The sequence below is a fragment of the Schistosoma haematobium genome, chromosome 1, assembly GCF_000699445.3.
Source record: "Schistosoma haematobium chromosome 1, whole genome shotgun sequence".
In the NCBI taxonomy this organism is placed as follows: domain Eukaryota; kingdom Metazoa; phylum Platyhelminthes; class Trematoda; order Strigeidida; family Schistosomatidae; genus Schistosoma; species Schistosoma haematobium.
In genome coordinates, this window is record NC_067196.1 from 68,818,506 (window position 1) to 68,832,851 (window position 14,346).

At 34.9% G+C, this 14,346-nt stretch overlaps 1 protein-coding gene across 1 annotated transcript in view; it reads left to right on the forward strand.

Moving 5' to 3' along the window:
• MS3_00001965 (uncharacterized protein) overlaps positions 1 to 14,346 on the forward strand; it is an 88,704-nt gene continuing 74,358 nt past the window's right edge. The window contains exons 1-6 of the mRNA XM_051209496.1: positions 1 to 269; positions 305 to 458; positions 2,875 to 3,171; positions 5,329 to 5,559; positions 7,288 to 7,502; positions 8,726 to 9,193. Coding sequence (XP_051074954.1) covers positions 123 to 269; positions 305 to 458; positions 2,875 to 3,171; positions 5,329 to 5,559; positions 7,288 to 7,502; positions 8,726 to 9,193 — 1,512 coding nt within the window. The 5' untranslated portion in view covers positions 1 to 122. The remainder of the gene's footprint in view (positions 270 to 304; positions 459 to 2,874; positions 3,172 to 5,328; positions 5,560 to 7,287; positions 7,503 to 8,725; positions 9,194 to 14,346) is intronic.

Consider the following 14,346-nt stretch of genomic DNA (forward strand, 5'->3'; position numbering starts at 1 on the left):
CCAAGGCTAACACAGGCCACCTAGCATACTGGTTGTTTGGTTATTGAACATTTTGTGAGGGCATTGTAAATTTCTGATCAGGTGATTTTCGGAGGCTATATCAGAAAGTTTTTTGTAATGTGATGCCACCTTGGGGACTGGCAAAAAAGCCTGTCAAGTTGTTCCTTAATTTCTCATTTGGACAGTTTCTATCTCAGCCTTTGGAAGATGATCAAATTATAATAACTTCCAACGGCATTGGATGTAAAGATATATATTTTAACATTGATGTAAGATATTCTATATTTATGAATATACTTTGTAGAAACTAAATGCATTATTATCTGAAAGTGGAATACCTGTGGTTTTCTGTGTGGCTTATATTGCTGAAGTTGTTATTTCCCTTCCATGGAGTGTCGAAATCAAGGGGATCGACTTCGTTATTCAAGCATTATCAGAAGTTTCCTCTCCATCTGGAAGTAAGTGGTGCTTACATAACACCTCAATGTCCCATAAGAAATCTCATCATTGATATTTCTCTGTCGTAATGATGATTTGTAAAGCTTGTCTCAGTAATATTGAGTGGCACGTAAAGTGTAACTTGATTAAACTAACTCCATTTTAACCACTGAGTACTTGTCTCAGGAATCGATTTAGATTCCGCTAGCATAAGCCCCAACTTTACGGAAACAGACTGACTGATCCACTGGATAGTTTTGACTTGGTACAACTTGAAATTATGCAAGATTACCTTTCACTCTTGCTGAACCTAAACTAACTATTGTTTAGAAACAGTCACAATGTACTGTCCAAAGAATACCGCAATGTAGCGCTAAAAATTTAGTTTACAAGTTTATTTTCAGTACATCTCAATCCTCACTCTCACTTCAAGAGTTACGTCTGATCTGGGCGACTAGAAGTAGCCAATAATTTCAAGTTTTGTGGAGGGGCTTTTGTTTATAAACAAACTAATCAAATTTACTTATTTATTTGAACACATATGTACTGGTACAAAGGGGAGCCCTGGTAAGACTCCAAACGCCCTGGTATGGTTGATTGTCGTATGAGGAATAGTCATCGTTATGCTCAGCGTAGGACGTGACACGTATGTGCATAGTCCCGAATTTCGGCACCAAATTATCACAGGGTGAAATTTCTTCGAGACGTCTCAGTATTATAAAAGTAGTAACAGTATCAGTAATATTAGTAGAAAGATAAGATTAAGTGTAGAAGAAAAACGGTATAGGGAGATCTTAGGACCCAATTTCTAGGGGTAAACAAGGAGTGAATGCACCTGTTTCATTGCAAACGATTTTGAGCTATGTTATTCTCTGGCGGACGCTGCTCACAAGATTTTTTCTAAGTAGTGTGTTCCGGAACGTGTTGTCGAATTTGACACGGTTGTCAGATAGATAAAAAATCAGTTCAGCGAAAGCACAACGTGGGCAGAAAACTTGGAGACCAGTTGAGAAGACTGTTCAGATTGTTGAACACATGGAAGATGAAAATATAGGCTATGTTTATGTATTGTGTTGATGCTTCGTAACTCCTCACAGTAAATATGGATCCCTTCTGGCTATTGCTTGCTTTTGCAACATCTGTGTGTTTCAATCGCTTCACTCAATGTTTCCATTTACATCTCTAAATGGATACTGCCTATTTGAGTTTCTCGATTTTCGGCCTAAAAGAGCAATATTATCAGTACGTTGTTGTAATGTTTCGTTTCTCGAGCAATTGTGCAATAAAATTTCGATCCCAATTGACTCATTCTAGTGATTTGTTATCTGTCTTGTTACAGATTTTATTTGGATTAATCATTTCTACTAGGCTTACAAACCTTCCAGCAATGCAAACCAAATATACAGTCAAGAAATCGGTGGGAATAACAAGTTCTTTCGGTCTGGGCGGTTTTTAACATTAATCATGTCTCAAACGACTATATGTTTTGCCACCTCAACACCTTTCTCTTCGACATAGATTTTAGTCATTTAGGCTTTTTCAGTGGCCAGTAAGCGGCAACAGTTAGAACTAATAACTGTACAGCAATATGACAGGTTCGAAAAATTTTGTTTTCTGATCAATTAAATTGTTTCTCCAGGTTTACGGCTTTCTGTGAAGCACATTATCTTATCTTGATAGCGTAATTCTTTTCTAAATATTACTGGTTTTTCCTAGGCTAATGCACCGATTAAAGGAACGTCCACACAAACGTATAACACTATAGATACGCATAAGTACTAAAACGTAACAAATATGTATCGCTCAAAGAGGCTAAAATGAACTATAACGCAATGGAAGAAAGGAAAGAGTGAACAGAAAATGACTGAAGTGGTGAAAGCTAGAAAAATGAAACATTTGATGAAAAATATGGACAATACTATGTTTAAGGTTTTGAAGAAAATAAATGATGAATTAATTCGCTCTGTCGTAACCAGTCTTTAGTCATATGAAATTTCCAACCGTTGAGTATAGTTGCCCCCACTGTATCCAAACAGATGGTCTTCACCTTACTACACCCATCAGAGTCACTCTTCTTCAAAATAAACTCTTTTTTGTCTGTTTCCTGGATTTATTACTCTCCATCGCTTCAAATTAATTACAACCTCCGTTAGTTTGCTGAAGGTTAGATTCTCAGTATCTTTCTCACTATTCTAATTATATAATTTACTAAACTACCTTTTTGTACCCGGAGAGTGTTAACTTCAGAATTGTTTTTTCAGCGTTTACACCATGATAGTTAAATCTGACACCTAAAACGTAGGCTTTACAAAGTACCACACCATATTCATGGCATTTAGTAAACAAGTCGATATACCTTCGTCAATGAGCCTGTTAATCAAGTTCAATAGTTTAAAATCTTGTGATATTGATAATTTTTTTACTTTTTTATTTCAGCAGATGAACTGTTCAATTCAATGATATCTAGTGTATCAACCGCAGCTTTTGCTGTAGCCAAAGCTGCAAAGGATTCTACGATCCCTGACAATTTTTTCGAGGAAACGTTTACTCGCACATCAGACGATGTTGATCTTAATGATAAAGAAAAAATTCCAAAAAGTTTACAAGAGCAAGCTTATCAATTTTTCGAAAATCTTACAGCTGCTGCCGAAACAATGAATGTTGGTACAAAAGGTGCAAGCTCTTACGTTGATCAGGACAGTAAACAAAGAATCGCTCATATGATCGATTCATGTAAGTATAACTATTAACTTTGAATGAATGATCTTTATGCTTGATTATAACTTTAAAGTAACTATACTGAAACTATATTTAATGGTCTCCTAGAATAATTTTTGTTTTTATCAACTTACATTATTACTGAAATTGTTACTGCAAACGCTCAGTGATATTAATATGTTCTTATGACTCATATTGTTGAAACTGTCAGTAACATAAACCACGTAGCATATAACTTTGGCTAATGTACCAAGGTTTGAAAACATCCCACAGAATAATAGACGACCACTGTACTCAAATTAAATAAGCTTTCGGGTGTTTTAATATTCATTCTCAATTGACGAAGTAGTTCGATAAACGTCTGATAATTTTATTGAATGGTATTACAAAACGAATTTATTAGCTAAAATTTAACGTCTTTCGACCAATTACAATTTCCCAGACTAGAAAGTTTGGGACATAGTTGACAAATATAGCGTCAAGTATAAGCTATATTTGAAATGTATACCAATCTTGTCTCCGTTTAAAAGCTTTTATTTAAACACAATGTCAGCTTGGCAACGAGAGCTTACCTAACGTTTTACTATGTGAGTGTGAATCAGTAGTCCTTGCATTTTTAAACTTGCCCATCGATAGAATTTCACTCTGCATATGCTTTGATTTGAATATTTATCAAATAACTAGTTTTATTTTAGGTATGGTACATAAGGATCCCATGTGCTAAGTTCTTTAATTCTACCATACACGCAACTTCTTCACCATGCTTTTTAAATAGTAATATCACATTACTTCTCGTTATTTCGCTACTACAGTACAGTTCTCCCGTTTCAAACTGTTCATTAAAAATAAGGAGAATTCAGCAAAGAAAATTTTCTTTTCGACGAAGTCATTTACTCAAGCTGTATATTCTTATTTATAGTTGTATGGTAAATATATGTCTATAGAAGGATGGAAAAGATTGCATCATAAATTAATAAATACGAATGTACAGATTAAGTAAATGATCTCATCGAAAAGAAAATCTTGTTCGCTGTATTCTCTTTATTTTTATTCAATAATACAATGAGATATTTTAAGTCATTATTATTACCAAGTAATTAATGTATGTATTCATCAATGTTGGAGTACTATTTATTTATTTGAACACATAAATATTGGTAAAAAGGGGCACCGAATACATATGATTCACACAGGTCACTTTATTTATGTGTGGGCTGTGATACTGCCTGAGTACCCAGACCGAAGCAGGTGGTTTTCTTAGGTGGCCACATCAAGAGTTTGACCTAAACGTTTGACCCACGTGGCAGTGGAGCAACGTTAGGAGATGCACTACCATGTTAGCCTGTGACCAACAATTTTTTCATACGCCATTTGTTCCTTCAGGATCCTGGGGTCCATGTGCATCATTGGTTTGGAATCAGGGTTTACCAACACCTTTAGGTGGACTCTCCATGTCCACCATCCCGGTTAAAGCGCCGGACATTCGCTTTTCGTTCTCTCATTTTCGTAAACAACAGTAATGCCGCGAGAAAGCAGTGAGTAGGACTTCCCAGGCAGTGGCTGTGCACGCGTGGCCATATGAGGGCATTTCGAGAGAGAGAGAGAGAGAGAGATGACTCTCCCCACCCTCGGCCGTACCAGGGCACTTGGGGGCTATTAGTACTAAGCTGAATCCTCAAATAGTACAACTTCACTCATGCATTCACTTTTGTAAAACATTCTTTCGAACCAATAGTTGAATGTTTTTTCCTTTTGTTGGTAACATCACATATGTTATCGATCGCTGCGAACTGGGCATAACATCTTAATAGCATCAATATAAAACTCTAATAATTCTTCATTATACTTCATAAACCACAAAATTATATAAGCTCATATCTTCCTTTTCATAATTCAACAAGAATATCGGTGTTTCATCTATTAAATCACTATTAATAGGAAGTGAGTAAAATCTAGAAGTATATATTCGTTCTACGTTTCTCAAAATTGATCATGTTACCTTATATATTTTATAAACTATTTCATTTGCTTACCAACATTTTCTGTCCATAGTACTGGTAAAACGTACTGACCACTTGATTAATATGCTGTACGTGTATCACTAACATCCTTTATTATTTTAATGGAACATTATACTAGTATTGTTTTTCTTTTCTACACTACACTTTTTAGTGATTGCACAAACCACTATAGTTCTACGCGATGTTAGTATACGTATTGAATGTGAATTAAGACTTCCTGGAATAGATCGTGCCTCAGGATTAACCTTAACCATTAAACATTTATCTATTTCAAATCAATATAAGACTGAAGAAAAACAACAATCAACTCCATCGAATACATCCAGCAGTGGTCGTTGGTCATGGTTATGGTGGTGGCAAAGTTCAAGCAACAATAACGTCCGTAAGATTTTAAAACTTCTACCTTTTTATTGCATTTGTACTGTAAATTTGGTATGAATATTGTATTAATTGGGTTAGCATTTTGATTTATATGATAAAGACTAGTGTAGTTACTATCGCATATGATTTAAGTCTAAACGGTTATTTAGCACACCATTTCAGAATGTTGTGTTTTCTCTTCAATTTTCTCTTTTGTTGAGTTATTTTGAAATCTAGTAAATAGAAAACGATTTATTATGTAAGAGAATGCAGGCTACTTTATACAGTTTTTTTAATAGTTTTCATCTGCATCGTGATACGCTTTCTATACATTTGTTGAATAATGCCGAATTCTGAGATCGATTGGATACTAAGATAAATTTTTTTACAATATCACTTGTTGTTTAGATCAATCGGTTCAAAGGATAACTTGAGAACTGATTTTAAATAAGAATTTCAAACTAATCATCGACTCGTATCGTTTTTATAATAATTAGTATTATTGTTATTATCATTATAATTTTCATTATTGAGTATTTCTCTATTGCGAATAGATTGACCATTGAACTATATACTCTCTAAATAGCCTAATCTAAAAATATATATGATATTTTTGTAAAATCAAAGAAATCAGTTTATTCTACTCATAAATATCAGTAGATAGTTATGTGTCAGAATAAAAAAATAAACTATGATATATCGATGACTGCGAATGTTTTCAATTGTGATATTTGATGAATTTTAATAGAAAACCAATATCTTATTAGTTTGATGATATTGTTTTGAATTTTCACACTTTAATATTTCTAGTTTTTCTGTAACTGTGACATTCAATAAGATTATTTAAATGATTGTTTTAATAATTTCAACTACTGGACCCTAACATTTGTTCAGTAAACATTTGGATAATGATATCAGCATTTACTTTAACCCCAATTTATGTTATTATCCTTTCATCAAGTCATTGACTGCTGGATTGACCCGCGTCAGCAGATAAGGTCTACCAGGTTAAATTCTTCACGATCATCCTATCCAATAGTTGGAGACGTTGAATGACTTGTGTCGAAATCGGTCTTAATGGTTCAGAAGTATTTACTCTTTGTCGTCCCTTAGATCTTGAGTTTTAAAATTATCTAGTACTTTTTACTCCAGTAATTCATTCTTTCCTTCTGAAAGTCATACTGTCTATGATTAGTATTTTCTAATATTGTTCCTGCTTCTACTACTCTGGGGTTTATCCTAATAATTTCATCTCGCTATGTTGACACAACATGACAACTTAAAACGATTCGTATATATGGCAGATTCTACGTTGCTTATGACCGTCTGTTATTATTCCCTCCTAGTACTGCTGGTGCTTTCTTTTTTTGATAAAAATCGGAAGTTGTATATTTTATGCAGTTGAAGACAAAAATAGATAGATTGTGGATATAATTACGGTGTTGCTGTTTTTTTATTTTGCTCAACTTAGTTCTAATTACCAGGTCTTCGCTATTGGAAATTTGTCTATATCTTACTTAGATGTTCATTTTAAACGATATGTTAGCAGCACCCAAGTAAGTATATTTCACATTAAGGACCAACCTTAGTTAGACAACTATTGAAAATTAGGGGACACTAGACAGCTATGGGACTCCTCGGCGGCGCACATCCACGACGGCACCAGGGCTTAAGCCCTGGTGAGCGCCCAACCTTTAGATTCTTGAGGTGATTGAACATATATTTTTCTAGCAGTCTTTTTTCTTTCCAGCTACCGGAAATAGCTCAGTATCATCATCGCCATCTACTAATTCTACCTCTACACCAGCCGGAAGTTTATCAACCATGTTGCATAAAATTATCCACTTGGAAGAGGCTGATTTATTCTGGGATTTATGGAGTACTTCTGGTCATGTGCAAGGTTGTTCAAGTTTGTGTAGTTCTCTAGATCCAAGCCAACCTCCATGCTCTCCACTTCCTAACAAGGTGAATATAGTGTAAAAAGTTACTGCTTTACAAACAAACCTTAAGACTGGATTTTTTTATTATCCCCATTTGTTTTTTATCTAATATATTAAGTCACACTAAATATTGTCGAATCACATCATTTTTCTCAGGATCATGATTACTTTTGATGAAAATACTATTAATACTAACTAAGTGATGTAAGATTTTGTCCAAAGTGACTAGTAAGTTTAATAATTTCTCAAATCTTTTCGCATGATTATCTCAACCAGCCGTTAGAGACTGTGAATGGCACGGCTCAAAATCGTTTTCAATGGCGCAGATTCATCCATTCTTTGTCTTGCCTTATACTCTAAGCTTCTGAATTCCTCATAATTATCTTATTTCACCAATTCATATTTTCCATTAGTACTGTTCCCAGCTCTACTACTATGGTACTTAACCTAACAACTTCATCTCACCATGCTAACGGGTTGTGGCAATTTGAGCCGATGTACATACATATCAAATTCCGCGTTGCAACTAGCTGGCTGATCGTTTTGAGGCAGATTTTTTGTTTAAAGGCAGCCCCGGTCGAATTAGATTAAGCAAAGTTTGAATCTATAACGTAATAATTGACTAGCCAGTGCTTTGATCAGTAAGTCATCTTTCCAGTTTGAAAACAGTGGATACCAACTACTGTCGGTTTTCTGAAAAAATGTCAGATTGATTTCCTTCTCATACCATGGTTGTCAAACAGTTTTCTTGAGGCTTTTATTTTTCTAGATCAATAATTTGAACATTGTTAAACCATAGTTTTACACCATTACTCATTTGTGAAACTAAAAACATCGCTACCTCCCTACTTTCTCATATTTAACGTTTACATATATTTCGTTATTTGATTATTGGATGACTATTTATTTACTGGTTTCGTGCAACATCAAGTACTTCAAACAGTTGTTCTGAAATCGCGGTTCTTATCTAAACTTTCTAACTTCAATGGGTGTATGGTGATATGGATCTAGTAGTAAATTGATATGCCTAACATTATGTATGTATACCACATATAGAAGTAATGATATCACAAAATATCTTTTCTATTTTTACGTGGCTAATTATCTTGGTTTGTTGAATTAGTTTCGTTAAAATGACAAAAAATCGATTAAGATATTTAATAACATCGACTATTGTGTATTTTATGTGATTGCTTTCAACGTTTTGCATAAAATACTGTTTATATTTTATTCTTTATGTATTTACAGACATGTGGTCCAACAGCTGATACACTTGTCTCATCAGCTAAACTTCTAACATTATCTGGTTCAGAGCATACAGCGCGATTGAGTTTACGTGTTGGTTCCGCATTGAATGTGTCACACAGCCCTACACCTTCAAATATAAAGTCAGATGATCTACCACGAACGATTAATACTACTACTAGCAACTCTAACACCAACTTGGTTAATATGTCAGACTTTCAGTTACGTTTACATGTGGACTTGGGACCTATTGTTGCTTGTGTTTATCCTAGTCAATTTTACTGGTTACACATGATGATTGGTCAACTTGTACATATTTATGACGATTATATAGAACATAGTAAAAAGATATCAGAACAAACTAAACTAGAAAATGATATGACATATTACTATTCTGATTTGTTAACAAATAATAATTTATCAAATGTAATGGATGAGAATGGTTGTATCAGTGTGGATACATCAACTTTGGTAAGTTTTACTTGTCACTCCCTCCAGCTTTTTTTAATAAATTAGTTCCTGGTAGATTGTTTCTCCTACTTCTATCGAAAATGAATCCAAACCAGATGATCGATTAATCACTCTTTGATCTCTTGTTTTGTCATTTGAGATGTCTAACTTACAATACCACACAAGAGTAAAATGATCATTAGAACTATTAGAACTATTCCATCATGACTCGGTCAAGTATAGCTTATAAGATGTATTTCGAAACGTATGGATATGTTATGAATTCAGTAGACCAAACTATTTTGTATCTGGACGTAAAATCGTTATTTATAAATAAGCCGATTAATATAAATAATTGATTCTATATGCGTACAACTATTGGAAAAAGGATTTGCGAACACTAGTAAATAAAGTGAGAAAACTTATGCTGGAATGCAAGATAAGCATCCAAATTGTGTTTAGTAATGAACTTTATAGACAAACAGATTAAGGTATCCTCTCGTTATGATTTTAGCTTATATCTTGCTAATTAAATTGGAAAATGAATAACTGCATGGCAAACTGCATAAGTTTGAATTACTACTGCCATCACATAGATGCCATACTAATTCTGTGCAATAAAAGTGTCATAAATAAGAACTTTTAAACACTTAACAATCGTCATCTCATCATTAAATGTACCATCGAAAAAGAACATGTAAACTGTATAGCTTTCTAAATGTTTTCTTCAAAAAGATGAATGGGTTAGTAAGGAGGAATATATTTAGAAAGAATACATGAATTGGGCGTTATGTCGATTTTCTTATCTTCAAACCTTTACAGTTCAGAACAAATATGGTTAAATGTCTCAACCACAGAGTGAAATTATTCGGTTCCGAGGGTAGTGTAGATGCAAAAATACGGAACTCCAGAAACTGTTAAATAACAGTTTTCTTGTCGGTTTCATCAAAAAAATAAAAGTCCGTACCGAAAAGTAGAATAAAAACAGTTACGATGAGTAAGAGAGCCTCTAATCTAGAGGACGATTTTAAATGTAACAGTTGAAAATATTCTGGCACATTGACTTCACATGTCTGTTGAAATTGTTTTTGTTGCTTTTGGATTGCACATCAGCTCAACTAAACTAATATTCACAATAAATCAAAGATATAATATCATCAACGTGTGTATATCTATTTAAATACTCACGCGGATCTAGTTACATTAGTTACAGATAATACTAATCCTTTTCGATAAGTTTAAATAAACAACCATTTGTGATGTATTTTTTTAACTAATAGACGAAACATCTAGTGTCATATTAATATATATTTCTCAGGTCTTTTTTAATCTATTCGAACTGATCAAGTTCGAGGTTGTTCTTGTCGAATATTTTTCCGATTTCGATTTTTACTATCATACACTTATGGTATTGAATTTACCTCAGAGAAGGTAAATATATAGAATATTCTTACTATAATTTCATACATTCTTCAGTTGGTATCATATTACTATGTAACGCAACTAAGTAAAAAAAATCGATCCAAAGTGAAAATTCCAATTTAATCAGTGGCTGTTCAGAATTTGAAATGTTTACCAAATGGGTTAGCTAAGCAGTTGTTTGAATAGTCCTGATAACAATAGAGATATATGACTCAGTACTTAGCTGGAGAATAACATAAAATCCGTTGATTTGTAAAGAAACATTTTGTTGGAAACAGCATCAGCTCCGAGTTGGCTTAGTTCATATTGACTGGATTTGTTTATTGGTGCTAAGTTTTATTTGACAGGATTCATTGTATTGCAGTACTCATAGCATTAGTGATTAAACTTACTTACGTAAGTAAGCAAGTAAGTAAGTAAGTGGTGAAGTTAAAGGAAGTTTGGTGCATTAAAATGCCAAAACGACTATAGTATGACATAATGAAGTGAAAATGGAATGGTTAGTTATGTATACTTCGATAATATGATAACTTGAGCTGGGCTTATAAAAGTATTAGCATGATGGAAAATTACTGCCATATTGCGAATTAATCTCGCTATCGTAATGTCAACTTGAGCCGATGGACTTATGTGTCAGGTTCTACGTTGTGTATGCTGTTTAGCAGTGATTAACCTCAGTGTCACCTTTTCAGTTTTTAATCAAGAACCATGTATCAATCTATTTATTCTTTTTAAAGGCTTAATACTGTCAATAAAAACTCCCTTTTTTCCAAAAATATGTTTTAGGGTTTGCTAGAGCTCATTGAATGTCCAGTATAGTAGATAATGTTATAAATGAAGTTGAACTAGTTTTTATTTCTATCAGAAACTTATTCATAAAGCAATAAATCAATTGTACAGTTGTTATCTTGGTTTACATAAAACACATCATCAGCCATTTAAATGAACCAAATATTCGGATGGATACATATTTAAATAGAACTAGCAATCTACTAACTTGGCATCTTATTACTGGATATTTACAGATCCGTATAAGCAACTAGTAAATAATCCAATCACTTTCCTCCCCATTCTTGGTATCTGTCTTACTCCATTAAAATTGTAAATAAAAGGACTTGTTTGCCACAAATGCTCAAACATGAAGTTGAGCTATCCACACAAATTCCCAGTAACACAAATCAACCGTCTACTGACAAAGAGTTATTCATTTCTGCCATTAAATCCTTAAAGCAATTATCTAAACCAATCATGTCATGAATGTGCTTTTCATTCCCATAAAGTATTTAAATTCAATACTTATAAGAAATATATAACTAGTTCTGTAAATAAACTACCAGGGATGCCAATTTTACCTTAAACTTTTACCTTTTCAATGAAGAACACTCGGATTGGTAATTTAAAATAAGCTCAAGTCGTTTGGTTTTTCAAGGCACAATCATATTATATGATATGTTTGCTAAACTTTTTCTTTGTTTAAACACATTCATTAGTTCCTGTTGTAATATTTTTTAATCAATAAACACTTCCAATAGTAAATGGATTCACGAGAATTTGTCTGTATATATATATATATAATGTCACGAGTTTGTCTCATTATTATTATTTTAATATATCAAACTACGTAAGTTCTGTCAGTTGTTTCGTGTGACTATGGAATTTATCATGTGTTCAGGATATCATACAAAGAATGTACAGGAAACTTTTTGAAATGTTTTCAAATCTTGGGAAGCTATTTTCAAATTTGAATTAATCCATTTTATATGTATCCGTGCGATTTCACCTTTTCGAAATGGATCCATATAAACGTTTAGTGGCTAATACTTTTTATATTCTATTTAATATTTATTCAAATTCAGAAATCGTTTAAAGTATGGTGAATTCTTTCTGTGTTAGTTTATGTATTTTTATTTATTTGAACACATGAATATTGGTACAAGAGAGCGCCAATATATATGCGCCACACAAAACAATGAGAATTCGAAGAGAAATAGAAAAAAAAGCTAAGGAGCGCAAAAAAAAGAGAACAATAACGAAGAGGTTGGTGTAAGGTAGTGTGGTAGAAATGAGGGAACGGAAAGGTACAATCAGAAGAAATCTTTCAGGTAAGGGAGACACAACCACTTTTTATGAAGAAAGTAAAAGAAGGTTACAGCAGGATCGCCACTGGCTTCTATTCTGAGCCATATCTGATAACGTCTCTAGCCACTGTGTAGCACCATCTCTCAGACCCCAACCAGGGAGTCGTGAAGGACCAACAGAAGCCAGTCCTTTGCAGCTTTCTTTCATGCCACGACACCATATCATGCACTGACCACCTCTCCGCTTCTTCCAACCAGTCCCAGAGTCGGCAAATAATGCACGACGTGGAATTCTCTGGGACGACATTCGTAGAACATGTCCAAGCCACCGAAGTCGGTGTTTCAAGATGGTAACACCAATTGAATTATCATCTCTGTGACCGAACACACGATGCCGAACCTCTGCATTACTGACATGGTGTTGCCACTGAATGTCAGCAATCCTTCGGAGACAGCGATGATCGAACACAGAGAGTCGTCTAACGTCCTCAACTCGGAGAGACCAGGTTTCACAAGCATAGAGCAAAACTGCTCTCACCGACGCGTTGTAGATCCGAACTTTTACACCCAGACTAACATCACGAAGGCGCCAAAGGTGGCCCAGATTGGCATAAGCCGCTCTGGCTTTCACTATACGTGCATTGATCTCATCACTCACACCCCCACCAGCACTTATGCAGCTACCCAGACACACGAACTTATCGACTACGTCTATCTGCTCACCATCCAGGGTGAGTACAGGATTGGAATCCTGCCAGTCTTGTAGAAGTACTTTGCACTTGGAAGGTGCAAAGCACATACCATACCTACGGACACTGATTGCTAACTGATTAAGTGCGGATTGCATGGCTTGGGCATTATCGCACAGTAAGACAATATCGTCCGCATACTCAAGGTTGAGAAGTCTTTCTCCAAGCAACAGATCCAAACCACCATTACTTACATTCATCAGAGCTGTTTCCAGAATGTCATCGATGGCAAAGTTGAAGAGGAATGGTGAGATTGGGCAACCCTGCCTAACCCCACTGCTCGAATGGAACAATGGAGAGAGGTGGTTGTATGCCCTCACTCTGCCTGAGGTGTTTGTATATAGGGCTTTTAGGATGTTGGTAAACTTCTCAGGCACACTCTTCTTCAATAGACAATCCCAGAGAACAGTCCTATCCAACGAATCGAAGGCAGCCCTGATGTCAAGAAACACTACGATTGTTGGCCTTTGAAAAGTATGACGGTGTTCTAACATTTGGCGGAGGGTGGAGATATGATCAATACATCCTCGACCAGAACAAAACCCAGCCTGCTCCTCGCGAGTCAATCTTTCTCGGGTTTTGAACAACCTACGAAGTATGATGGAAGCCAATAGCTTGGACGCAATCGGAAGTAGACTTATCCCCCGATAGTTGTTACAGGAACGACGTGAACCCTTTTTAAAGATAGGGACAACTATCGACTCACTCCATGACGTCGGTACACTCTCTAGTTCCCAAACCTTTGTAAACAACGTCGTCAATTCCTTAGTCAAAAAGTCACCACCATCTTTAGAAAGAGCCGGAGGTAAGTAATCTGGGCCAGGTGATTTGTAGCGCTTCAAGAGTTGGAGTTCCTTGCGGACTTCTTCCTCATTTGGTGGATCAGTCGTCACCGACCATGGAGGGCAGGACAGTCTGACCAATG